This window comes from Oryzias melastigma, linkage group LG8, assembly GCF_002922805.2.
Source record: "Oryzias melastigma strain HK-1 linkage group LG8, ASM292280v2, whole genome shotgun sequence".
Lineage (NCBI taxonomy): Eukaryota > Metazoa > Chordata > Actinopteri > Beloniformes > Adrianichthyidae > Oryzias > Oryzias melastigma.
The window spans coordinates 9,522,726-9,549,857 of record NC_050519.1 but is presented as its reverse complement, the minus strand read 5'-3'; the positions used below and the strand labels follow the sequence as shown (position 1 = coordinate 9,549,857).

At 37.3% G+C, this 27,132-nt stretch overlaps 4 protein-coding genes across 5 annotated transcripts in view; 3 read left to right on the top strand and 1 right to left on the bottom strand.

The window, feature by feature from the left end:
* The window catches only part of LOC112146208 (gastrula zinc finger protein xFG20-1), a 6,808-nt gene extending 6,263 nt beyond the window's left edge, over nt 1–545 (bottom strand). The window contains exon 1 of the mRNA XM_024271886.2: nt 11–545. Within this exon, the coding sequence (XP_024127654.1) occupies nt 11–405 (395 nt within the window). The 5' untranslated portion in view covers nt 406–545. The remainder of the gene's footprint in view (nt 1–10) is intronic.
* Nucleotides 546–665: 120 nt separating this feature from the next.
* pgls (6-phosphogluconolactonase) lies at nt 666–2,975 on the top strand. Its single transcript, XM_024272489.2, has 6 exons — nt 666–802; nt 1,065–1,343; nt 1,441–1,548; nt 1,629–1,730; nt 1,944–2,084; nt 2,713–2,975. Exons 2-6 carry the CDS (start codon nt 1,080–1,082, stop codon nt 2,857–2,859), a joined length of 762 nt encoding a protein of 253 aa, XP_024128257.1. The 5' UTR covers nt 666–802; nt 1,065–1,079; the 3' UTR covers nt 2,860–2,975.
* A 702-nt stretch (nt 2,976–3,677) lies between these two features.
* Nucleotides 3,678–13,222, top strand: colgalt1a (collagen beta(1-O)galactosyltransferase 1a). Its single transcript, XM_024272514.2, has 12 exons — nt 3,678–4,948; nt 8,180–8,290; nt 8,388–8,505; nt 9,098–9,232; nt 9,316–9,520; nt 9,613–9,732; nt 9,879–9,955; nt 10,074–10,180; nt 10,289–10,421; nt 10,497–10,624; nt 10,706–10,912; nt 11,510–13,222. The coding sequence occupies exons 1-12, from the start codon at nt 4,725–4,727 to the stop codon at nt 11,775–11,777; spliced, it is 1,833 nt and encodes a 610-aa protein (XP_024128282.1). The 5' UTR covers nt 3,678–4,724; the 3' UTR covers nt 11,778–13,222.
* Nucleotides 13,223–13,322: 100 nt separating this feature from the next.
* Nucleotides 13,323–27,124, top strand: LOC112146612 (GEM interacting protein). 2 transcript variants are annotated; one of them, XM_024272510.2, is made up of 21 exons: nt 13,323–13,888; nt 16,251–16,341; nt 16,681–16,759; nt 16,974–17,013; nt 18,874–18,999; nt 19,594–19,658; nt 19,773–19,880; nt 19,966–20,046; nt 20,156–20,317; nt 20,411–20,548; nt 20,960–21,150; nt 21,297–21,385; nt 21,484–21,546; nt 21,660–21,743; nt 21,821–21,963; nt 22,093–22,266; nt 22,360–22,497; nt 22,588–22,787; nt 23,672–23,996; nt 24,390–24,492; nt 25,969–27,124. In XM_024272510.2, the coding sequence occupies exons 1-21, from the start codon at nt 13,846–13,848 to the stop codon at nt 26,580–26,582; spliced, it is 3,057 nt and encodes a 1,018-aa protein (XP_024128278.1). In that variant the 5' UTR covers nt 13,323–13,845; the 3' UTR covers nt 26,583–27,124. The 2 variants fall into 2 exon arrangements, with proteins under 2 accessions (XP_024128278.1, XP_024128281.1); XM_024272513.2 differs by lacking the exon at nt 24,390–24,492 and having other exon boundaries at nt 25,969–26,116.
* The last annotated feature ends 8 nt before the right edge of the window (nt 27,125–27,132 follow it).

Genomic DNA, 27,132 nt, shown 5'->3' with positions numbered 1-27,132 from the left:
AAAATCCTACCTTTTTCTAAGTGGTCTCGTTCTATCAGAGGCCAAACATGGGGAGTCCCTTGCTGCTGTCGGTAACACCACCTCCTGTCTGTTCCCCTGCGCCATGTAGAGCAGCTTCTCCATCAATTGCAGTTTCTCCGTAAGCGAAGCGATCTCGTTTCGGCCACGAGTTATCTCTATTTTCAGCATTTTCGATTCGATCTCCACCAGTTTGCTAATTTCTGTTACAGCTGTTTTGGATAAAGCGTCCATGATGGACACCAGTTGTGCCTGGAAAGAAAACACTGACGACATTTTTTTACGTGACCTCTGTGACACAAGAGAACCACGCAAACGAGTTAGCAGGAATATAATTAGAAGTCCTAATAGTTGATGTACAGAGTCACAGTGAAACGGAAGGAGCATGCATGACAACAAAACTCGCGTGAATTACTCTCGTCTGCTGCTGTCAGTCAATGCAAAAGGACGGTGTCTCCATCTACCGGCGAGGCGGTGGAATTTCCATGAGAAACAATAAAACACGCGAATGAGCATATATGGAGTTTCCCGCGTACTAAATTATATTAATCTCTATTGAATTCATCTGCAAACAAGTCCAATGGAGTGATTCGTCCTATTTTCTTTTCTCTTTATCTTGTACCGGTCGAATCTATTTTTAGACTCCATTGACCACAATCCAGTGCGTTACAACAAAACGTGTGATTGGCTGTCAAAACGGAGTTTCAGGAAGTAACGAGTTGAATTAAACAAGCATTTCGCCAGGGGAAAATCGTCTTAACACCACCTGCTTCCGAATTTCCACGTAAGGGAATTTCTTTGTAATGTTTAAGTTTTCCTGTTTGTTTTAATATTAAATAGTTTAAATACTTGTGTTTTTAAAGGCTTTTCTCTTTCAGTCCTGTTTTGAAAATCTGTGTTTGTTCAGTCTTGTCAATTCACTCTAATCAATAAGGCTCCATAGATGTGCCCTTAGAACATTTGCACACGCTACATGATTTGAAATACTGTTTTGTAACTGTTTCCTTTTTGCACTTGTTTTTTTTTTCTCTTTTCTTCCTCATCAGTCACTCAGTCTTGACATGGCTGGAAGAAGAGTTGTGGTGTTTCCATCTGCAGCAGAACTGGGCCCAGTTCTGGCCAATCTAGTGGCATCGCGGGCTGAGAAAGCCATCTCTTCTAATGGTCGGTTCACTCTGGGTCTTTCTGGAGGAAGTCTTGTCAATATCCTTAGCAAGGAGCTTCCTGCCTTACCAGAGTTGGACTGTAGCAAGTGGGTAGTTGGTTTTTGTGATGAACGGCTGGTTTCCTTCGATGATCCAGAAAGCACTTATGGACTGTACAAGGTATGTGTCTTAATATTTGTTCTTAGATGTTTTACTTACTTACACTTATAATATAATAATAATACATATAATGTAACACTTTGTTTTTTTCCAACAGAGTCAGCTGTTTTCCAAGGTTAACATCCCTGACAACGCAGTCTTAACCATTGACTGCTCTTTGCCTGTACAAGAGTGTGCTGAAGATTACACCTGCAAACTGAAAAAGGTGCAGATTAGTCACAAACATTAAGATTGCAGCATAGTAATCACATTTATTGTATTTCATTGCTACATTGAAAACTACAGGCCTTTCCAGATGACGAGTTTCCTGTATTTGACTTGTTACTGCTGGGGATGGGACCTGATGGACACACTTGTTCCCTTTTCCCAGACCACCCTCTGCTGCAGGTGAGAGCTGTTCTCAGCATTGTTTTTGAACTATTAGGTGTGATAGGAGAAAAGTAAAACTGACTCTAAAAATGGCTAAATGGACAGATTGTACAATCCTTTATTCTATGTTGCTTGTCTTGTTTCATTTGAAATTAGACATTTGAGACTACACTTGTTGTACACATATACAGACAAACAATATAAATGCTTTGGCTTCCATGCAATACTCAGGAGAACAAGAAGATTGTGGCTCCCATCAGTGACTCCCCCAAACCTCCACCTCAGCGTGTTACCATGACTTTTCCAGTGGTGAACTCTGCACACTGTGTGGCTTTTGTATCAACAGGAGGCAGCAAAGCACAAGTTTTGAAGGTAATTGTAAAAAGATAATTGGCATGTACACCTTACAATTGAACTATTTTAAAATGTAAACTTTATAAGAAAGTTGGTCATTCTATTGAATGATCATATTTCTTTCTAAGACAGTTGTCGGAAGCATGTAGTGAATCAGATGACCGGTACATTCATGTATTCCTTGCGCTCGTTGGTTACAATATAGCTACTCTACAAAGAGAACTATTCAGTTTTTTGACTAATCATACAGTGTTTTTTTCCTCATAAATTGTATGTTTATATATATATTTTTAAATAAAATGCTATATTTGTGATCATATACTCATATGAAAGAAGTAGATCTGAAAGTAAACAAACTTTTTTTGCTATAAGAATCACCCCCATGTGGTCATTATTTTCAACTGGGGGGTTTTTAAGATTTTTTTCCACAACATATCCCCTGTTAGAGTGTTAGTACAGTATATGTAAAACTCAAGAAAAGAACAAGAACAAATGTTTCAGGTAAAACAGCAGAAGTGTGTTTTTTATGATCTAAATAAATGAAGTTTTAAGGATCACAACTTCTGATTTAATCAGATTCAGAATTCATGCATACATGTTACTTAGTAGTGCAGTCTTTTTGTATTGCCTCCCCCTTGTTTTACAGGAGGTGCTGGAGGATAAAAAGGATTCCATTTATCCAGCTGCCCGTGTTGCCCCAACAAAGGGAGAATTGTTCTGGCTCCTTGATGACCCAGCAGCTGCTTCCTTGTCTATTCGGGTAGAGAGACCAGGATCAGGAGGAAAACTGTAAAGCTCCCACTGACATCAAAGCAGCAAGTTTGTATAATGAAAATGGTTTAGTACATTCCCAAATGTGTCAGATACATTGAAAAATAATAATAAAATAAACTAAATATATTTGCTTAATACAATGTGTGGTTGCTTTTTGCTATTTACTCAGTATGATGTTACACTTAAAACCAGTTTGTTTAGTTTTTGCAGTATTTATAAGTTTAGCACAGAAAGTAGAAACAAAAAGGAAAATAACATTTGCAGACTAATGATTTCAAGCATGTATATTTATATCTCCTATTGAAAGATTAAGCATTTTTATTTGTTGAAATAAAATCAAAAAAATATTTAAATATAGATATGTTTTAGTTAGTTATAGGACAAAAAAAAAATAGAAAGTATACCATGTAATCATAAACATGTAAAAACCAACATATTTTGTTTCCATTATAGTGGCCAAAGATGAGCATTGACATATTATTACACTTTAGATAAAGACAATATGTTTTAAATTGAACTGTTTGTCAATTGATTATCTCAAATACGTAAAATCTGCAAAACACACTATAAGCATAAAAACGTAGCAACAATTAGAAAAATAAAGTTAATAGATTGGCAGATATTTTCAAGAATGCACAATTAGTTATATCAGTTATTAAAAATATGGATGTTTTATATTTCTTTGTTGAAATACAGCCTCATCTAAAAAAATATTTAGATATTTGTCGTTAGCTTTACTAAAGAAAACATGAAAAATGTTAGCTAATAATTTAAAACATAAAAACCAACATATTTTTGCTGCCTTTACAGTGTCTGGAGATGATCTATAAAATAATTCACTTTTGATGGAGACAGTATGCTCTAAAATGATTTTTTGTAAAATAATTACAACAAATACTTAACATCTACAAAACACAAGTTCAGCATAAAAAATTGAAAGACAATACATTTTATAGGTTAGCAGATATTTTCAAGAATGCGCAAGTATAGCCCATTTCAAAAAACTGGGGATATTATTATTCTTTGTTGAAATATACCCTAAAATATTTAGATGTAGTTATACTGAAGAAAATAAAACGTGCCATTATCGCCTCCACAGATGGTCAATAAAATAATAATACACGTTGAATAGAGAAAATGTGTTTCAATCTGAACTTTTACTCAACTGATAACCAAATCTACATAGCCCCTAGAGGGGCATCAAAGTAAAAAACGAAATAAATAAAAATTCTGAAAATGTAGGTGAAAACATTTTTTTGGTTGCTATCTGGTGTGCACCAGATATTAACTGGTGTGCGCTTGACAGTGCGCACAAGATAATAACTGAAAAAATTTTAAAAATTGAAGAAAAAAACTTTTTTCTGGTGTATGCCAGATAGTGCACACCAAATAGTAACTGATTTTTTTTTTCCTGGTTACTATCCGGTTGCACACCAGATACTACTTGCTGTATGCCAGATAGTGCACACCATATAGTAACTGTTTTTTTTTTTTTTTTCTAAAAATTGAAGTTAAAAAAAACGGGTTAGTATCTGGTGGGCACCATTTAGTAACTTAGAAAAAGATCCCTGTAAAAAAAATAGTGGTAGTGATTTTTTTATCTGGTTACTAACTGTTTTTTTTTTTTACTTCAATGTCCCATATAAATCCCTAACATCTTGTAGAAAAACTGTCAATAAGTAGCAGGAGTTAGACATTTGTTCCCTGACGACACATCCCCTTTAAGGCCGCAGCAGACCCCTCCCCTTTAAGCCCCCGGCTACATCAGGAGCTGCTCCTCTGACTGTGATGGCCGGAGAAAGTCAGGGCTTCAGTTTTCCATAGCTCGCCACGAGCCGCAGTCACGGCGTCTATCACCCCGCATATCGTCATATCATAGCCGCGATGCGCTGGCCCGCCGGCCTCCCCGCCGCGTCGCTCCTCCTGCTGCTGTGCTGCTATCGCGCTGCCCGTGGATATTTCGCGGAGGAGCGCTGGAGCCCCGAGTCTCCGCTGCTCGCTCCTCGGGTTCATGTTGCCTTAATTTGCAGAAACTCGGAGCACTCCTTGCCGCACTTCCTGGGTACTATTGAGCGCCTGAACTATCCCAAAGACCGCATGGCTCTCTGGTGAGTTGTCGTTTCAACTGTTTTTGATCAACTAAAAGATAAAGTTGATATAATTAATGAAAAGCCTCCCGATGGTATATCCATAATATGTTGATGGTTTGTTCTGTACTTAAAATAAAAAGACAAATGTGCATCCCAAATGATCTGGAATGAAGATTATGACGAAACACGCAACTTCCGTTATAAGTTAAAAAAAGTCAACAACTTTGATTTTTCTTCTATTCAAACAATAAGGTTGTGGCTTGAATTCCACATTTCTTACCTGAACACATCTGGCCTCGATCCATCACAGTTACATTGATCTGCATACGTGGAGGGGAGGGGACAGAGCGGCGTGTCGGGGAACATTCAAACCATTTCACCTCCACATGCTTCTCCAGCAGCACTTTCTCCACATTTTATGCAGACATTCCTCTGTTAGTAATGCTCCTGTTTTATTACTAACTTTCAATCCTGATTTATGTAACTTCAATGTCCATTAACATTGAGTCCATGCAAGTATTGAAAACAAAGTATTGTTTTTTTATATATTTAAATGTCATGCTACACAAAAATAATTATAGAAATTATAATAGCTTCAATTATGGTGCACCACAAACACGTGGGCCATCTTCCAAAGCTGATACAATACTGTATTGTTCATAATAGAGACTATTTCTATCATGCTGAGCCCATTGCAGGGGTGTCCAAACTTTTTGCAAAGAGGGGCAGGTTTGGTGAGGTAAAAATGTGTGAGGGTCAACCATTCATGCAGCATTCTTTTAACCCTTGTGTAACAAATGCACATGAATGTTTTAATGAAAAATGTATAACAGTACTTGTATGTATTACACCAATACTTGTATGTATTACAGAATTATCGAAATAATTTTTTTTGCTAAAATTAATGTAAATTTTATTTTTATAAGACTAGAAATAAAATTAAAAGTTTGTTTTAAAAAAACGCTTAAAATGAAATGTTATGTAATAAATGCTCATTGTAAGCTTCTAAATGTGAATCCGGAAAATAACAAATATTGATCTTATTCAGAAGTACAAACCAGTGTGGTTTTGATTACAGAAACAAATATTTTTCGGACTATAAGTTGCACTTTTGGGAGAAATTTATTTAATAAAATACGGGAACAAGAATGGACATTTTATTTTGAAAGGCAAACCATAATAATGAAGTAGATAACAAAACTAGACTGCTTCACTACCCTAACTGTATTTAACTTCAAAAACATAGGAAGAATTGAATAAATGTCTAGTATAATATGAACAATTATTTAGTAAACCATAGTTTAAAGAACATACTAACAAGTCTACTAAACCCTTTATATCACTTTGGAATTGTTCATCCTCTGTGTCACTTTGGAAGAACTTTCCTGAGGCTGCAAATACAGACACACATCCCAAATATAAGTCACAGCTGAGTGTAAGTCACAATCCTGCCCAAACTATGCAATAAAATACTACTTATATTCTAAAAAAAATACTGTAAATCTGTTCTTCTAAATAAGGCTCTAGAGCAGCCTGGGCAAACTTTTTAGCTTCTGGGTCCCAAAAAGTTCTAAAATTTCACTGAAGGGCCGAACCAGGATTAATCTGGAGAGTTTTTTCTTCATAAGAGAAAGAATTACAGAAAATATAAACAAAAATATGCTTTAATTTTAGTTGAAATGTAATATGTGTATATTAATGCAAAACTTTTTGGACTTTTTGTGTGAATTTGTCTCCACATTTTAGTGCCATTTGCTCTAATGGTTTGATGTCCCTAATGGAAAAGCTTAGAAAAGTTCTGCGTTCGGGTGGTGTTGGAATGATTGGAAAAATGACGTCCGACTCAGAAAACCGACATGAACACCAGAATAATGATGAAATCCTCCACGACTACATAAATTCTGATTAACTATATCCACATAAACAAAGGTCATTGTATTATAATTTAGCCATTCACAATTAATAAATCATAGTTCTTAGAAAGTGTTGGTGGCCGCATATTATTGATTTTACGACAGGAGCCTACAGGCCGATAGAAATTTTAACGCATGCCTGACATGATGGAAGCTATTCATAACCTTTTTTTCATCATGCTCAGTCATGCTTAAGTGCAGCCTTGTGAAAGGGAAGGTTTTCTCACATTATCTAAATAACATGTTCACCCACTTGCATCCTAAGCCCTGAACATAACCATCCTGCTGCTGCTCTTCATCCAGCCTCGATAATAATTAGATTTAGTAAAACTGCTTGCTTAACACTTTGCTTTCCATACACTGCTTTGAAGGGAGGACACTTTACTCCAGTGTGCTCAGTGAGCACATGAAGTAGCATATGGAAAATGCAAACAACTGTCTAGTGCCATAAACACTCTTTGTTGTAGCTTTTTTTTCTGGTATCGTTCCCAGCTGTCTGTTAGCACGCCAAAGCCTCAGCATTGAACTTGCCAAACCATCATTTACGTTTTTGGTGTCTGCAATTAAGACTGAACTTCTACCCCCCCTCTCCATCTGTAAAACAGACCAGATAAAAGAGGCACGCGTCTTCTGGATGGGTGTTTTAGAGAACGAGTGCCGGTGGGGGGCATGCTTTTTATAAGTTTGTTTGATCTGAAAATTAACAGTTAACCAGTGCAAATGAGAAGTTTTAAACCATCACACTGCAGAGATGATGGTTTGGTGAGACAGCATTTTTTTTTTTTTCGGGTCCGTGTGAAATCTTTCAGGAAAATCTGTTTAGTTTGGGACTTGAATGAAAATAAAACCTGACTGATACATTATTAATACAGACTAAGTTTTTATTATTATTATTTTTTACACTTTCGGTTGTGCTTGGTGATTTTTGTCAAGAAAAATCTGCCTCAAACGAGGCTAAAAAAGACTGGTGTAGGTCACTTCCTCCTGTTCTACACAGACCAGTTTCACTTCTGCAGGACTGTTTCCTTTTCCTTTTTAGATTTTCTTCATGTAACCGTCTTTAGATTCATGTCACCAAGACTTATTGTGTCTTTGTCTTTTGAGCCTGGTGTCATTACTGCTTGTGTCAGTTCCCACCACAGCAAACAATGAGATTACAAAACGTGAGCACAACCCTATTGTTATTTGAGTCAAGTTTGTGTGTCTGAATGTGGACTGACACTAGTCTGCAGTTACCCTTTTATTTTACATTTTTGTTCAAGCTGTGGATCTAAGTTGTTGAAGTCCTTCAATGCTGAACGTTTTGACTGATTCCCTTGTGTGTATCTATTGACAGGGTAGCAACTGATCATAATGAGGACAACACTACAGCCGTTCTGCGGGATTGGTTGGTAAAAGTGCAAAACCTTTACCATTATGTGGAGTGGAGGCCACAGGAGGAGCCCAGGTTGGTTTTGAGTCTACAGTAAAACTTTGAAGACTCACAGAAATGAAAATGAAAATTCTGCACATCAGCCTAAATAACACTGACTTGTGCTTTTGAGATTTTATGATGACGAGGAAGGTCCGAAACACTGGACTGATCTTCGCTATGAGCACGTTATGAAACTTCGGCAAGCAGCACTGGAGTCAGCTCGAGAAATGTGGGCAGATTACTTCATGGTAGGTGACAGGGGTACACAGTGGTAACAAAAGTAGCATTACGAAAGAAATTATTTTCTAATTGAAGCAGTAAGTCAGAAATCACTATGACGAGGTTTGTCGGATGCAGAGAACAAGTTAATGCTAAACAATTTTTTACAACTGTGCAATTGTTTCGTTAAATATTTTATGTGTTATTGTAGTAAAAAAAAACGTTGAGTCTTAGTATAATTACCCACGAAACTGTTCTTGTGGTGTGAGGCTTTGGTTATGATAAACTGGAAACTCCTGCCAGACTAAAGGGTCTATAAGAGGTCATGTCAGGGAAAAGCTTCCAGCACTGAATGATACGAGCACCACCGCAATTGTTTTAGTTAATTTTATAGTAAGATGTGGTCTTAAAAATTTGGGTCACTCATTTTGTGCCAAGAAAGTCTATTGTGTTATAGGTTGTGTAAATCTACAAACACTGATTGTAGCACTTATGACATTGAATTTTCTGTTTTGATCAGTTACTTTCCATTTGCATATCATTCATAGCAAATTCTACAGTTTCTTTTAGATGTTTACCTTTTTAACATATTTCACATTCTCTCCTCTTTCTTCTTCTCAGCTGGTGGATTGTGACAACCTCCTTACCAATCCTGACGTGATCTGGAAGCTCATCAAAGAAAATAAGACTATTATTGCTCCAATGCTTGAATCTCGCGCAGCTTATTCCAACTTCTGGTGTGGGATGACCTCAGAGGTACTGCAGTGACCCCTTCCTCCCCGTGTTTACAAATGAACTCCTGCCCTAACTGAATTCATAAATTCACTCCTCTTTGTCAGGGTTACTACAGGCGCACCCCTGCTTACATACCCATCAGGAGGCAGGTGCGGAAGGGCTGTTTTGCTGTTCCGATGGTTCACTCGACATTTCTGATCGACCTCAGGAAAGAAGCATCAAAGCAGCTCGCCTTTTTTCCTCCACATCCAGATTATAGCTGGGCCTTTGATGACATCATTGTTTTTGCGTATTCTGCTCGGATGGCAGGTATTAAACTTATACTTCCTCAAGTTTTGTAAAATCTGTGAAAATGTATTACCTATGTGACTTATATTTAAATGATCTCCTACTTCTTTCAGATGTTCAAATGTTTGTATGTAATAGGGAGAGCTATGGTTACTTCCCAGTACCACTGCGTTCCCATAATACTTTGCAAGATGAAGCTGACAGCTTTTTGCATGCCCTTTTGGAAGTTAATGGTGAGCATATTTCAAACAACTTTTGCAGCCAGCTTTCTTTTTTTTGCTTGGCATTGCATATTCTTCAGCTTTATTGTTCTGAGCGCTTTCTGCATGGTTTTATCACTTAAGCCATTTGTGCATCCATCTTCCCTCTTATTGTGTAGTGAGAAATTCCCCAGTGATGCCTTCTAAATACATGCCTGTTCCTAGAAAACAACTTGACAAAATGGGCTTTGACGAGGTGAGTAAAGAGTGGCGTGAAGATGGCACATGCAAAAAATGGCCCTTTCTCTGTTTGTGCTGATGGCCTCCCTCTGCTGTTAGAATCAGTAATTACACTTCCTTGAATCCATGTGCAGGTGTTTATGATAAACCTGCAGAGGCGGACAGATCGCAAAGAGCGCATGCTGAGAGCCTTGTACGAGCAGGAGATTGCATGTAAAATCATTGCAGCTGTAGACGGAAAGTAAGTTTAACTTGTTTAATAAATTCCATGATTTACCTTTGATTTTAAAATGTGCATCTATACTTGGCAGCCATTTCTGTTTCAATATTTGTTTTCTCTTCATTTTAGAGCAATGAATGTCAGTGAAATACATGCTATGGGTATCCATATGCTCCCTGGATACAGTGACCCTTATCACGGTCGGCCACTGACAAAGGGAGAGCTGGGCTGTTTCCTCTCCCATTATAACATCTGGAAGGAGGTAGGTCCTAAAGATGAAGCATGAGGGCATTTTGGGGTAATCTGGACAAACTAATGACTCTTCTTCTGACCTTAGGTTGTAGAGCGGCGCCTGCAAACATCTCTGGTGATAGAAGATGACCTACGCTTTGAGGTCTTCTTTAAGCGCCGTTTGATAAACTTAATGAGTGAGATTAAAGAGGAAGGACTTGACTGGGATCTAATGTACGTGTTTTATTGCTTTACTTTTCCCAAACTCTGACTACAAGGGAAAAAAAACAACACTTTTTTTGTTTCTGTCTTTAGTTACATTGGTCGGAAAAGAATGCAAGTGGATCATCCAGAGAAAGCCGTTCCAAACATACACAATCTAGTGGAAGCAGATTATTCATACTGGACACTTGGCTATATGATATCATTACAAGGTGCTAAGAAACTTTTAAAAGCAGAACCACTGAAGAGGATTTTGCCTGTGGATGAGTTTCTTCCTATCATGTATAATAAGCATCCAGTGTAAGTGTTTACTTTTGTTTGTAACGATACAAACTAGGGGTGTAATGAAAAGTTGATTAATCAAATCAATTTATATTCCTAGGATCCAGCCACATCAATCTGAGGGAAATTGTTAATTGAATCAATCAATCAAAATGAAATAAATCGATATTTGAAAATACCATTTGGATTGAGGCAAAGTTGGTTATTTTACTATAACATAACATGAAATCAATAGTGGGCTGAACTTTATGAAACTAAAATGTGAATGGATTCACCATTCATTCGTGTAATTTACCCTTGATATCTTGCAACAAATAGAAGGAATCTGAAAAACTTTATCAGCATTATTTAGAGACATTTATCTCTGAGTCACACTGGTTGAATTTTATGCTAAAAATGTCGTGGATCAATTTTAAGTCAATGAATCAGATCATTCAAAATAACTAATATTGACTATGAATTGTATCGACAACCACAAATTATTATATTAATTGAATTTTTAATAAGACAAATCATTACACCCCTACTACAAACACAAATCATAAGAAAGTTGTGTCTTTCAAGTTTTGTTAAAGTGTTATTAATGTTTTATTTATTTATTTTTTACTTCTACAGCTCTGATTATATGGATCAGTTTGAAAAAAGGGACCTGAAGGCATTTTCTGCAGAGCCTCTCCTTGTGTATCCGACACACTACACAGGTGATCCAGGCTACATCAGTGACACTGAGACCTCAACTGTTTGGGACAACGACAAGGTCCGCACAGACTGGGACAGAGCACGCTCGGGAAAAACTCGGGAGCAGGCCAAGATCAGCACCGAGGCTCAAAATTCAGATGTGCTCCAGTCACCTTTGGACAGCACAGCAAGAGACGAGCTTTAGATGAAGACCAAGCCACCTTAGTTATTTCATTATCTGTTACCCTAAATCATTTTTGTCTAGGATTTCAGTAGAAATACCACATCAAAGTTCATAGGAAGATAATATTTATCAGCGGGGACAGGATAAGAAGGGATATTGGTGACCTTTTATTGTATTTTTATGATTTGCTTAAATAAGACACTAGACTTGCAATTTTGAATGGCATTTCTAATATTATCTGCTATCTGTTCTACAGAAACTGATTGGTACAACACATTTCAGTTATTTCTGTTGATTCAATTTAGCATTTAACCGTAAAAGACCTTTCAGGTTATTAGTTTCTTTAAATCACCTAAAAATCGAGGTATAAGCACTCTTTAAAGTCCCTTTAACCCACGTAGACCTGGTGTTCCATAGAACCGTTTTTTAAGGATGCTTTAGAAATATATAGCTAACATTCTGGCATCACTACATCTGCTGTTTTGTGCAGTTTTACAGGGAGGGGCAGAAAATAATAGCTTTCAGGAGAAGCCATAGTTGTAAATTTCAAGCAAAAGTATTTTTATCAATTCTTAATTTACTTTTGGAAATGTGCCATGAATGGGAGGAGTTGGAGGTCACTGGAGATTAAAGTGAGCAATTTATTTTTAGATTGTTTTTTTTTATGATGTTAAATTGGAACACATTTAGCCAGAATACATTGACAAACTTTCAAAACAATCAGCAAAGTAGGTTTAAAGTTCTGCTCGTAAAAATATTCAGTGTATTTTTATTTCCTTCTGTGTTAGTGTTGACATTTAATTGCTTCCAGATGGAACCGCAAACCATTTCTTATCATTTTCACACAGATTGCCTTAAATGTGTGGTTCAAAAAGAAGATGGTTGGGTTTTTTTCTTTCAAGAAGCCCCAGAGAAAAACCACATGCTGCTTACATCTTAGAACACATCAGTGGGTGGAGTGGGGTGGTAATGGTCTTAAATCATGTCCTACCTGTCACCAGCTAACAGATGAGTACATTGTTACATTGATGCCTAAAAATATGTTCTGCTCTATGGGGGACTTCTGTTAAATTGGTATATTCCAAAGTAACACCAGCACATCAATAAGTATAGGACTTTTTCAACAGTTCATGTATTTTGATGTATTATTCCCATGTAGTACAAAATGGAATTGGCTCATCAAGTTAAATTATGTGGAGGGAAGGTAGCTGGTTTACCTTAAAAAAATCATACACAGCTAAATAAAATACAAATTCCAAAAATACAAATGACCTTTCTGAGATTTTAACTGGATCCTTATTTTTAAGAGATAATTTGAGACATCCAAAACTGATAATTAACTGAATTCCTCATGACAGAGCTGCATTCAGGAAAAAGTTGAGTTTTTGTGGAAGCCATTTATCAACTGATTGCACAAAAGTGTGCATTGTGCCAGCAAGTGGTGAATAAAAGTTTTTGGATTGTCACAGTGTTGCAATTGTTGCTTGTCATGAATTCAGAGGAAAATGAACATTAACACTTGTGAGGGGATCGAAAAAATACTGTGTGATGCTGCTGCTTCACTTGCCGAGTGCTATGACCTCATTCGCTTTTCTTCTACTGTGGAAACACTAACCACCAACACTTGTGAGTTTGAAAAGTCCACCCTTTTATTTAACGAGAAATCAAACTGTTTTGCAGAATCTAGATTCGTATGTACAGATCCAATATTTTTATTGCAACTACATATTCACTTCTTCAATATTTGTTTTAAGCCACAGACCGTTTCTAACAGTAATTCTAAATTTACAAAACTGATACCTCCGTGTGAGAAAGGGTGGGTGGGGCCTAATGTGACACAAAGATACACTTCCTCTTCTCTAGATGGTGAAAACATTGGCCAACCTCTACAAGAGGAAGATCATTTTGTGAGGTTAAAACGGTAGAGAGCTCAGAACCGCATGTAGAGAATTGTTGAATTTGTGTGCGTTTTCCTGTTTGGACATAGTGTACAGATTTTCTCTCACTGATGATGTACTGTAGAGTGACCGTGTGGCTAAAGATGTGTCAGTAAAGCTTTTAGAGTCTGAGTGTCGGTAGGGTGATAGTAATGGAGGAACCAGTTCCAAGCAAGGATTCTTCTCAAACAACAGGTGAGCACAAACGTTTTACAATCAGTAAGGAAAAGTTTGAGCTAGTGATATACTCTGAAAATCAAGTAGTTTTTGACATAAACATAGATTTTGCTTAAAGTTTGTCAAATATGTGTTTAGTTGCCACTTATGTGAAAAATAAGTAAATTGCTTTGTGTTTGGTAATTTTCTGGCTCTATATTATTTTGAGAATCGCATGGGTGTTGCATGTGGGTGCAAGCATAGACTGCATGCACAAGAGGCCTTGCAATGTGCCTGAGCTAGCAGTGAAGCGTCACTCAACGCGGGGTTGGTGAACTTCCTGAACCCTTTCTTCGATTTGTCACATTTTCGTCTTTTCGCTTTGACTTCTGCATTTTTATTTAACAGGACATGACTGATCTTTGCTTAACGCCAAGAGTGAAGTATTAAATATAAGAACTTTTCATTTGAAATTTGACTCAAATTTAACCACCAAAATTTGCAGTTTATATCAAAATGGTTCCATGTGATACACTTGAATCAACGATAAAAAAGAAAATAATTAAATCAAATGATTAATTGAAAAATATAGCAAGTAAACTCAAATCAGAGACAAAAACTTATATTAATTTCAGCTAGATTTTAAAGTGAGTTCAAATGTCACTGAATTTTTCTGTCTGTGCTGAGTTTCTGTACTTTTACCAAGGCAAGGGAGTGAAAAACAAGGACTCTGCATCATAGGATGTGACACAAATTGCAAGCAGGATGTGGTTAACCAAAATGGAGGTGTCTCTGAGAAGTTTTCTTTTCTAGTCAGCGGCATTTATTGTAGTTTATTTGTATGCAGCATTTTTGAGATTTTTTTTAAGGTGAGACAGCAGTCTAACATGAGCAGTTTTTAGCTTTCGGTATCAATTTGTTTTGTCTTGTTTAGCCAAAATTGTAAGATTTTGGAATAATGTAAAAGACATTTCCAAATGATTCAAATCAAATAAAACTTTATTTGTAAAAAAAAGCTTCTCAGAAGGCTCAAAGCACTTAACAGTTAAAAACAAAAAGAGGCAATAAGACAAAAATAAATAAGAGAAAAACCCAGCACACCCTTTACCCCCCACCCCCCTCTCCCTATATTACAAAACCCATGACCCCACATACAAAAAGTATATTCTAAAAGAAACATGAGGCTTGATTCTGCTGTGAAGAAAATGCATTTTGGGAATCTCTTCATACCAGGGGCCAGCTCAGCCACAATTTATTTACATTTTATTTATAGAGCCCAATATTGTACAAAAACATAAAATCATCCATAAAATATAAACAATAGCTGATTGCTAAACTAAACTGAACAGACTAAACCAAACCAAAACCAAACACCCCTGTCCTGAGACCATCCTTTTCTGTAAGGAAAAACTCCTGAAAAAAAAAAAAATAGTGCCCACCCATAGTCCACTCCAAAGTTGTGGGCTGCAGTGTCAGACCACAACCACCCCAAAAAAGACAAACGACTGTGACAACATCCCCTGACCCAAAGGATCCTCAAAGGGAACCACTGGGGCATAAAAGGAAGATGTTACAATTGAATACATAATATGCATGTAGACATAAATGAAAAATAACATTAAATGCACGCAATTAAATTAAATTCAGATAATAATCTATAGTTAAACAAATAAATAAATAATAAATGGTCATTTGAGATTATCTAAATACAAAATAAAAAATGTGGATTCTGTGCCTCTTCTTAGAAGCCTCTATGGTCTCTGCACCCCTGAGGATCTCAGGTGAGGACCAAGGTTGCAGAACGAAGCCTCACCATAGGTTTTGGTCCTCACCTCGCCAGCGCCGGAGGACCTTAGGGTCTGCGAGGGCTCATCCTTTAAAAAGCAAATGATAAAACATTTAGAAACCAATAAAGGAATCTCAAAATGTCCTGTAATAAAAATAATCATAAATCTACAAAAGACGTTTCATGTAAACTAAAGAGTGGAGCATTACGATAATCTGACCTACTAATAATAAAAGCATGCATCAGCGCCTCTGTGATGGCAAGAGAGAGGGATGGGCGGACTCAATCAATGTTTTTTTTAATGGAATTAATCCTGTCTTTACGACATTTTTAATATTTAGGATCAAATTCAGCTCAGAGTCAAAAAAGTGCTCCCAAGTTTCTCACGCAGTGAGGAGGTTTAACATTCTGATCATGCGGTAAAATCATCTCTTGCCTTCAGGAATGATGATTAAACCTTGTGTTTTGTCCTGGTTGAGCTGTAGTAGTACTAAAACATTTTCCTTCGTTTATTTATGCATATAGAATAACTTTTAGAAATTGCTAGCATGAAGTGCTGTATCTTTATAAGTAAACAGCTAATGGTGTTTTTTCTTCTTCCCTGTGTGATTCCAGAAGTCAGGAGGGTACATCCCAAATCTGAAACCAAAAGATACAGTGAAATCTTCAGAGATTTTGATAACCTTGATCTTTCTATTATTTCTTAGTAAGTATTGCACATTTCCCATGGATTTACAACTTAATGGCTTCACTTCCTTAATGTTTCTGCTTCTTTAGATTAATCTAATTATTGGAGTAGGAAGCAAGGGCCGTCAGTGTTGTTTTTTTCAAAATCATGCCGATTTTAAGAAAATGTGTTAAATGATAGAGTAATTTTTGTCCATATTTAGTTAAATCCAAACATGACAACAACCTGACAAAATCGTTAAATCCTTTTTTGTTATGAATCGTCGACAGGCTTTCTGAATGTTTTCAAAGCTCTTTGACACACTCCCAAGCTTTGTTTGTCTTTTTTTCCAATTAGTATTTCATTTTGTCTACACAGTGAATCAGAGGATCTTCTGGGAGACAACGATTCTCAGTCCATCTCAGATTCCCTTTGTACGGAACAGAATGACGACTCTGTAAGACTTTATATTCCTTAAAAGCAGTAACGCAGTTGTGCTATGGGATTTTTTAAAAATCTTTACATGTTAAACTTTAGGTTGGTTCAAATATGTGAGCCACCAGATCTCTCTGACACCTAAAAGTAAAAGCTGTGTTGATACTTTGAAAAAAAAAGTACCTTAAGAATGCAAAAACTGATTCTCATTTTTCTAAACTGCACTTTTTTCACAGATACAGGCTGAATCTGAAGATGTGGATGGAAGCCAAACAGGTAGGATTTGTGCATAGGAGATAAAAAATAGAAAAACATTAGTGTAGTCAGTATGTAGATTCCTTGCTAGTCTGCTTTGTAGATGTCCACAGGCACTCATTTGCTCAATTTGTCATTTTTTTCTCCTGCTTATCTCAACATAAACATTACTAGATCTGATATCTATCATCCAATAAGATTGTTACAAGCAGGACAAGCTGTTGTTACTGACACTTACAGCCTCTATCTATTTCAGTCCTTAGCGAGCTGTAACTGCCTTGCTGTAACAAGATTAGGATAAAGGAAGAGGATTTAAGGATCCTCCAAGTTTAAATGTTAGATGTAAAAGGAATGGCCACAGATTAAAGGGATAAATGATGTGAGCTATAAAAAAGTCAGCAATAAATAAAAACACACACATTTCTATTTATAGGTTTTTCCGTGTAAACCAATTTGAGTTTGACCCAAACTGTGTGACGCAGTACACAATAACAGAATTAGTGCTAAAGAAAAAAAAGTCGTCCATAACAACAGTAGTGGAATAGAAAATAATAACACAAAAGCAGACAGAATCTCCTCGTCTGCTCTGGCTTGGGACTCCTCCCCCACCTCCTCTTACTCAACGAGCTCAGTCCCACGCCAGGAGGTAAACCTCACTCAAAGTCTGCTACTTCACAATCAGGATCTGTCAAGGATAATCCTTGATTCAAGGGCCAAAGGCTGTAGTCATGGGGCAACAGAGAATTGAAATGGGAGGAGACGTATTAGTAAATGTAGTCAGACCTTAGCACAGCCCAAAAACATGGAACGAAATTGCTTAGGTGAACAGTAGAACATTACCTGGATGCAGTTTTGTTGGCTTTTTCTTTGGATCCGCCTGTTTTATTTTTTGTAGTTTGAACTGATTTTTATCTTTTTTTTGTTGATTGTGTTTTTTAAACTTTATTCCACACAACTGGATTATGTGTCAGCGTCAGGAGGCGGGGGACAATAACATTTACATGTCTGACTAAGGAACTTGAGAGAGAAGTACCTGCTTGTTGTCTGGCAGTGCGAGCTTGTTTATTGTGTCCTGATCTGTGTCAACGCTTGGGAGAAGTGAAAGTTGATAGCCTGCATCAAAGCGTTGTCTTAAACTGAAATAGGCTACATTCATTTAAAAAAACATATCACCCGTTGCGTAGGATCAAACGGAAGGTAGAGATTGGAGCTCAGAGACATTTGGAAACCATGACTGATTGCATGTATCATCCACCCTGTGTTTTATGAGCCGTTTAGGAAGATGAGTGCATGTCATGCTCCCAGTGTCGGTCTGATGTGTGGTACGTCTGCTTCACTTTGTATGTGTCGGCTCTCAAAGGGAGGCTGGTCTGTTTGTATTTGACCGTATGTGAACAGGTGTCAGGGGGAGGGTCAACAGAGAGGAAGAGGGGAGAGGAGGGAAGTTATTTAGTTAATGCTGTTTGTACTTGGTTTATAGAAAATCTCTTGCAGGCCACATATCCAATCGTTTCTGGGAAGTACAGGGAAGCTGCCCACGTTATATGGGAATTATTTTAAATAGTCTGTTGAGACCTTCGTGGATATCACTATTTTTTTTTCTTGAGGAGGGACCATGTCTTGCCACATGCAGTCAGTGTTTCCTGTTCTGGGTTTGTGCTCTTATTTTACCATCCATTTATCTTTCAGTTTCCTTTGTTCAACTCATTAGATCAAGCTTGGGCTGACACTTTGAGAATAAACTGGTGTTTCTTTAAAGGTCAGGACAGTTAGAATCCTTCAGGAGAAATAAGGTTTAGCTCAGTGGGTGTTAGTCATCCCTGGACACCTACAGGTCTGAGGTTGCGGAGCCTACAGTGATGCTGATGTACTCCCTCACAGCCCAGGAAGCAGACTTGGCCCTCTGTCGATGTGAAGATGGAGTGGAGACAGCTCTGCAGTATGCCAAGATGTGGTGCCGCTATGCCAAAGACCTGCTCTCCTGGATGGAGAAGAGAATCAGCCTGGGTAAGCCCACATATAGTTTTTAATATCGAAGTCTTGGTGCTCTTTTGCTTTTCAATTTAGATTTTATTTTCTAAATCTATAATGTCAAAAACTGTTTAAAAAATATACAAGTGCTTATGTAAGTAAAACTTTTATCAAACTGCATGTATCCTAAAAAAATAATACACATATTCAAGTGGTACTTAAATGTGGTCAAAATATATTGCATATTGTTTAATTTTAATTACTAAGAGGCACTGACTGTCATGCAGTGAACCCAGTGAGCTGCACGCAATACATGCAGAGAGAAAGGATTAAAGATTATCCGACAAGAGGGGGTTAGCAAAGAACAGGGGTTTCATTTGGAGTACATAGACAGTGATTACCTCCTCTATTGGCCCATCCTAAGAGGAATTGAAGATTATACGTATTTCCACTGAACCATTGATTACCCATATAAGACAACAATCCATGAAGAGTAACGGTGAGCTTAGCTAAAGTCAAACTCCTACTCACAACAGTGAAGTTCTGGAATCAGAGTCATACAGAAGATTTGTAGAATTATAATGTTTAATGAAAGAAGATTCAAGTTCACAGATTTTCTCTTTATGACAGAACAAGAGTTTGCAAAGAATGTGATAAAAACAGCCGAGGGGGCCAAAACCAACGTTTGGCAACAGGTATGTTTTTTATTAAGAGGGTCTAAGAAGCTATTAACTTATTAAAAATAACCCTATTTAGAGGTGTGTTAGATTTTCTTGTTTTCTATGTCTGTTGTTGCTCTCTTTGTGTAGGAAATGATGCCACTACAATACATCTACAACATGGCTCTAGAGCAAGACATCAAGAATAGTGTGACCTCCCGAAAGACTTCCGAGCTGCTTCAAACACGTTGCTATCAGGTATAGAAACATTTATAGAAAGAAAGCACACATTTTAGAGCATTGAGTAAGTATTATGAAGGTTCTGTCTCCGCTTTTCAAAAAGGCTTTGGCTGCAAAGAGGAATGAGATCGATAAGTGGCGCAGAGAGTTTAAAGAACAGTGGTCAAGGGAACAAAGGAAGATGGTGAGTAAATAAGATGTTTATGGCCAAAATATAAAGAAAAGTGCAGCTGGTCCAGCTTCAATATGGTTTTCATTTCTGCCTTTCTACTCTTGTGTACTTTTATTTTTAGAATGATGCAGTGACAGCTTTGAAAAAAGCCAGGCACCAGTACTTCCAGCGCAGCGAGGACCTAGAAAAGGCAAAGGTGGTTTCTGCTAAAGCTGTGGATGACACAGCAGGAAGCAAAACCCTGGATAAAAGGAGGAAATCCAAGGACGAAGCCCAGGCAAAGGTATGTGGCAGTCAACACATAGAATTCTGGGAAAAATATCGATGAATAAAAATGACTGTATGGCAGCTTGAGCGACTTCTCTGTCTTCCGCAGGTAGTAGAGGCTGAGATTCAGTACCGACAGTGTGTGAGTGATGCCAAGATCCACCAAGACGAATTAGTGAAGGTTAAGGAGAGAATTATTTCTCACATTCGCAAGCTCATTTGTCAAGGAGACACTGTGCTCAAAGAGGTTAGAATGAAATCGAACGACCCAAACATCTATCTTCCTATTGTGTTAGTTGGTAATCCTTCTGTGATTTCTAATAACAAAAGAGAATAGAAAAGCTGTTGTGGGATCCCAGCTGAGTACTGTTTATACATTTATACATTTACAATACTTTCTATAAATGTGTTTATTAAGAGTGTTGTTTTTTTTTATTAGACATCTTTTTACAGCTTCTTTAAACTTCAGTATGAAAAGTATTTTATATTTCCTCTTTAAATTTAGGGATTCGTTCTTTAGATGCATTTCAAGTTTTTTATTCATGGAAATTTACGCCTCAATTAAAAAAAAAAAAAAACGACCCACAAATGAAATTTTCAAAAACGACAAACTTTTTATCGGATCATTCACCAGCTTTGCTCTTTCTCTTTATCCTAGGCCACAGTCAACATGTTCTACTTCCAACGGCAGCAAACGGAGCCGGTCCCTCTTGGCTATCACAACCTGGAGATGACATGCAGATCCCTGGAGCCCGGCGAACCCTATCTGCTGTATATTCTGAGCAGACGTCGTCCTGAGCAGTTGCTACAAACATTCACCTTTCAAGAGTTCATTCCACATGGAAAAAGGTGCCATAAAATGACTGTTCCTGAGGCTTTGTAAATCTATTCTTTGTATCAATGATACTGACAAAAAATATCTCATCTGGTAGATGTGTTTTGTACTGAAATTTAACAATTCTTTTTTTCTTTTATTAATTTGTCTTTTTTTAAAGAAACAAAAGAAAAACTAGTGCCCCAACCTCTGTGCAGGACTCATCTCTTTTGGTAGAAGATAATTCTTTCAGACGAACTAGTGACATAAGTAAGAACCTTGCATTTTAAAACAGGAAGAAGAAGCATAATAAGCAAAATAGAATAAAATCACCCTAAACTTACATTTTTTCTTGTATTGTTATTTAGAGAAAATAGGACACAGTGACTGTGAAAGCATTGGAGGCAGCTTGGAATCATTATCCAGTCCTGGTGAGTGCACGCTTGTTTTCTGTAAGCGTCTTCATATGCAAATCACTTCTATGCAAATCATGACATTATTTCCCCTTTTCTGTTTTACGCTTTATGGGAATATGTCATCGAAGCTCACAGGAGACTGCCTAAAACAGCGTCCACTATCACAGTGTCGTCAGACGATCTGGACGAGAAAGATGTGGGGTCAGAATCAGGTTTGCAAACATTTTTTTTTCTAAACAAATGGTTGAATTGAGTAGCAGCTAATCTAAACTTCTTTTTTTTTTTTTAGAGTATGTTGATGTTCAATCTGTGAAGTCACGGATGTTTTCTCAAGCTGCACTTACTCACCGGCTAAAGAAACTGAAAACCAAGATGATCAAATGCAGGCAGTGTGACAACTACATAGTCGTCAGTGGACTTGAATGTGAGGAGGTATGAGATCGAGAGAGAAGCAGCAAAAGGCTTATTTTGATTAACTTTCTATTCTGATTTAGATGGAAAGAATAGGAGATATAAAAAAATAGATCTCTAACTGATGGCTCTTTCTTGTTACTTATGCAGTGCGGGGTGGCTTTGCACAGGAAGTGTATGGAGGTGTGTCAAATCGAGTGTGAGCACAAGAAAGGGACCGTGTTTGGAGTGGACCTCTCTCTGCTCTCAGACTCGGCAGATGAAGTGCCATTCGTCGTGACGCGCTGCACTTCCGAGATCGAAAGTCGGGCTCTCTCTGTCCAGGTCTTACTTCCCGCCGCTGACACCGAAGCGGTCGATGCTGGGTATCAGATCTGGACTTGTGCGCTGTAACTGTCATCTGCTTGTGTTTTTAAGGGTGTGTACCGAGTGAGTGGATCCAAACCTCGCATTCAAAAGCTCTGTCAGGCCTTTGAGACGCAGAAGGAGCTGGTGGATCTTTCTGACAACTCACCGCATGATATCACCTCCATGCTTAAGCACTTCTTTAAAGAGGTATAAAGCATTCTGCAAAAACTAAAAATATAATACTTTAATTTCAATCTCTCAAATCTCAGTGAATAATCTCAATATTGTTCTTTCCAGCTTCCAGAACCCTTGTTAACCTTTGACCTGTACAATGACTTTATCGTGATGGGAAAAGCCATTCAGCATCTGTGTGAAAAGGAAACATCCCCTGGTCCTAATGAGATCATGGACATCGTGCACGACCTCCAAAAACTCCTGAAGAGGCTCCCTACACATTCCTACAGCACTCTGCAGCACGTCATTTCCCATCTGCTGAAGTAAGATTTCAGCTGGGAGGGGGCACTTTAACTGTGAAAATGCCAATGGAAACCTCTGATTCTTTAATTGGAAACTACAGCAATTTTAACCATAAAGGAAATGGGTTTATGATTTTTGAAATTATAAAATCATATCAATTAAAATAGAAAATATTTCAAATTTTGCTGTGTGAGAGGTTGTAGCTTCACCAGATTATTTTACTAATTCTGTGTATTTTATACTCTATTTCACTTTTTGAATGGTTTTTATTTTAGATATGATCGAATTTTCTGACTTTTTTATGTTTTTTTCATGTATTGACTTTTCAAGCTTTCAAACTCAGTTTGATCAGACTACAACTGATACATCTGCATGATTCAAATTTTCAACAATTTAGCAGACAACTCCCCTTTTCACTGATTTTTTACAAATTTGATTTGGCACAAAACAATGCAAAATAAATAACCTTAGTAAAGTTTATCATCTTTTTTATATTTTGAAGCTCTATTTAAAAAGAATGTTTATTTTATTTTTTCACAACACATCTTTATGTGATTCCTTTTTTACCAACTGTGTAACATTTTATTTACCTTCGAATTTAGCAGGAATCTAGGATTTAGCATTTGCATTGCAGATTTTGCATTGTTTTTTGCATTAATTAACTTTCTTCTACTTCTTGTGTCTGTTTATATAGCTCATTTAGTAGTAAGGAAATTAAATTTAGGAATCTTTTAAAGCCTAAATCTTTGTCCTTGGAGCTTAAGTGAAATCCAGCATCATTAGTGACCAGCTTCAGCTGTCAGCATTCACATACATGCTTGCAGGTGTTCATGACCGTTTTCTTTCCACTTTCATTTACCTGGGCCCATTATTGCTTGATCTGATTGTCCTTTTGTTTCCACAGAGTTTCAGAGAACCACGAAAATAAGATGTCCCCCAGCAATCTAGGAATAGTGTTTGGACCAACATTGTTGCGCCCTCTAGTGTCCGCAGATATGTCAATGATTGCCATCTTGGAGACGAGCTACCAGTCGATGCTTATTGAGTTTCTCATTACACACTACGATAAGATTTTTGGCCCAAAGAGAACACTGAGTACTCCCCCTCCACCGGCACCCACGGCGCCCCTTCCAGACACCCCACCCAGAGCTTCTTGCCCACTGGATGGAGAAGCTGATGGCAACCTGGAAAATGTCACCTCGTCCAAGCAGAGGCCACGCTCAGCTGAAGTAAGCACCTCTGTTTTAAAAGGATGAGTAACAGTTGTCTGGTGTTCCTTCCAGGCAGAAAGAGCTTGGCCTGAGCTGTCGCTCTAACAGCCTTAACAATTTAGCTTCATGCTTATTCCACCAGGATTAACAAGCTGCACAGCTGCTCCGTTCTGCTGCTTTCTAAACTCTTGTGATCTCCTTCCACAACCTCTGATTACCAAGCACTTTTATTGTTTATAAACAAGAAAAAAAACTGTTTATCAGAAATTTATTAGCTGTATAAAATGCCTCTGGGACCATTCGAACAGCAAGATATATCGTTCCTATGGGGTCAGTTACAGATCTACAGAATTAGAAGTGGTCTGTAGACACTTACAGAAAACCACCACTCAACCTGTGTCATTCCAACAGAGCCGAACTCTCAAGAGAGACTCGAGCGAGGGTTATATATCTGACAAGTCTTCATCCAATGAGGCAGTGGACCAGCTCAGCCCTGAATCCACTGAGAGAGCAGGTAGGAAGATGTGGCAGTAGAGCAGATACTCCTGAGGAGGTCCAGACTGTATGTCCTCTGTAGTTTGTAGATGTGGGGAATAATAAGAGGAAGTAGTTTAGAATTTAGCTCATTTATCAGTAGGAACAGGCTTTAAGAAGGCAAATACCACCAAGCACATCAGGTATTATCAAAGTGTTTTACAATTTTTTTTTCGTTTCAACAAAAACTTTCTTTTGACAAACCCAATTTTTCAAATAAATAAATTTGGAATATTAAGGTTTGGAATAAAGAATAGAAACGTGTATGAACATGTTGAATAATATATTCTAGAGCTATATTTGTTTGTGAAATCTCAACGTAGGTTTGAAAAAACAAAATGTTTCGTCAAAAAAAATTACATTTCTTTTCTTTATCAAAAAACCCAAATTATGGACTTTCCATTTTTTATGTTTACTCACTTTTTTCCTCTTGCTGAGTTTCCCTTCGCCGCTTTTTGCTGCACCTGCTTTGCATTCTTCCAAAACATATGCAAAATATATATATATATCCTAAAAAATAGTCTACCCTCTTTCATTTTCTGTAAACCAGGCTTGCTTCAGAAAATATTTTGCTTTAGGTCTTAAATTAAGACGGAATATTACAATTTTATGACACTGGATCAAAACCATCAACAACCACATCACTGTTACAATTTGGCAAAACATCGAGGCAAATATTAGCCAATTTATACTATTTGGTTCTTGCTGTTAGATATTTTTCGTGGTAATGGTGTTATTTGTTTTATTTTAGATGCATTTTATCCACAATTCTTTATCTCAAATTTTCGAGTCAAATTTTTCTGAACATTTTTTTTGAAACATTTCCGCAATCTTTCTGTTTGATTAGCATCTTTACTTTCAATGAAACTTTCTGATGGTTTCCTTTATCGGCCACAATGTCATAGATTTGCTGTTTGATTTGCTCAGGATCATGTGACAATAACCAAAGTGTAGCTGAAATTTTACATTTACAAAACTGAGCACATGATGTCTGTAAGATGATCCAATAGCTGAAAGAATATTAGCATTATTTTTTTATTTATATATAAATATCACATAAAATACCTGAGAACAGCAATCTGACAAAACTCCATCGTTTTTGTCAAAGAAGTGATCACATTTAATGTGTAGGTATTCTTCTGATGTGGTATTTTGTTGATTTGAAAACCCAACTAAGATTATAGTTTATCTAGATGCATAAAACTTATAGGGAAAAGAGGGTAGGATTTTTCTATAAATATATTTAAATTTAATATAATTTTTTGACATTTTCTAATCTGTGCAAAGAATAGCACTGCCGCTAAAAGTTATTTTTAAAATATTGGAAGTTTTGCTGTTACTTGGTTGCACTTTCAAAGGCTGCATTGGTAAAAAACGAATCATAGTTGTGAAGAAAATCATCAATTGTGTTTACTGTTCTTCAATTTATGAATGACTGTTCTCCCTCTCCTCCCAGTTATGGCTATGAGAGTAGCATTGAAGGATGTGGAGGAATCTGCCTCAGATTTGACCACTCAACCACACTATCGCTTCACGAGACAGCCTGTCAAGTACCAGCGGCATCATAATTTGGGGCCCCGGCTCGTTAATCCAGATCGTGCAAAAAAGCAGCCAGCAGCTCCACTAAGGGATTATCAAGGGAGTGCAGACAGCAGCCGCAGCTCTTCTCCAGATCCAGGAACGCAGAGACTTTCCCAAACTTTAGATGGCCACAGTAAGAACATTCAACAGTCCCATCAAGGTGCTGCTGCTACAGAAGGAAAAACGGAAGTCCCACTTAGCCCTCGGGAGGTCGCTCAGTACATGCTGGGTTTGGATTCAGCTTTTACACAACCCCAAGCGGTGGGATCATCAACTCAGAGGTCAAGTCAAGGAGTAACAGCTGGGCAGCTAACGGATCAAAGTGTAAATATCAACAATAATCGGCACAGCACTGAAAAAAAGAGTCAAAATCTTACACCAAAGAGCATTCATCTGGAGCAAAACAAAACCTCTCCTGCCCAGAAGATTCTGTCTGGTCTGAGGTTGAGACGCAGCAGCTCAGGTAAAGACGAGCAGCTGTTTGTCTGAGGAAAAATTCTCAGAAACTGGACTGTAGATATGCTCACTGTATTGCAACATTAACTCAGGTCTGCCAGAGATTCCTGTTAATGTATTCATATAGTTCAAACATGCTTTTTGTATTTTATTCTCAGATTTAACTTTACATCCAAAATTCTAACTGTAGAAAAGAACACTGTACAAAAATATGTTCATATTTACTTTTAGAACAGTAAACATTTCATTTTATTACCCTAATGCCACCTATACTTTGACGTGTTCAGCATCTCATGCAGACCATTTCATGTAGATGATCTTATTTCTATATTGTTTTGATATAACAAACAGATAGAAATTGAAGGTATGGCATTTATTATTATTCTTTTATTTTAAAGAAAATGCTTTTTTGTATTTGTTGGGCTTCTTATTGTCTCGGGATAAAAATCTGGCAGACAAAAGCACATTTTATTATTGTGTGTGTACTGTCTCTGTTTTACCACAAGAGGGCGGTCTTTCAGCTTGAGAGAACACCATGTCAAACAAAAGAGAGCCAATAAACTGTTTATTTGTTATTGCAGTG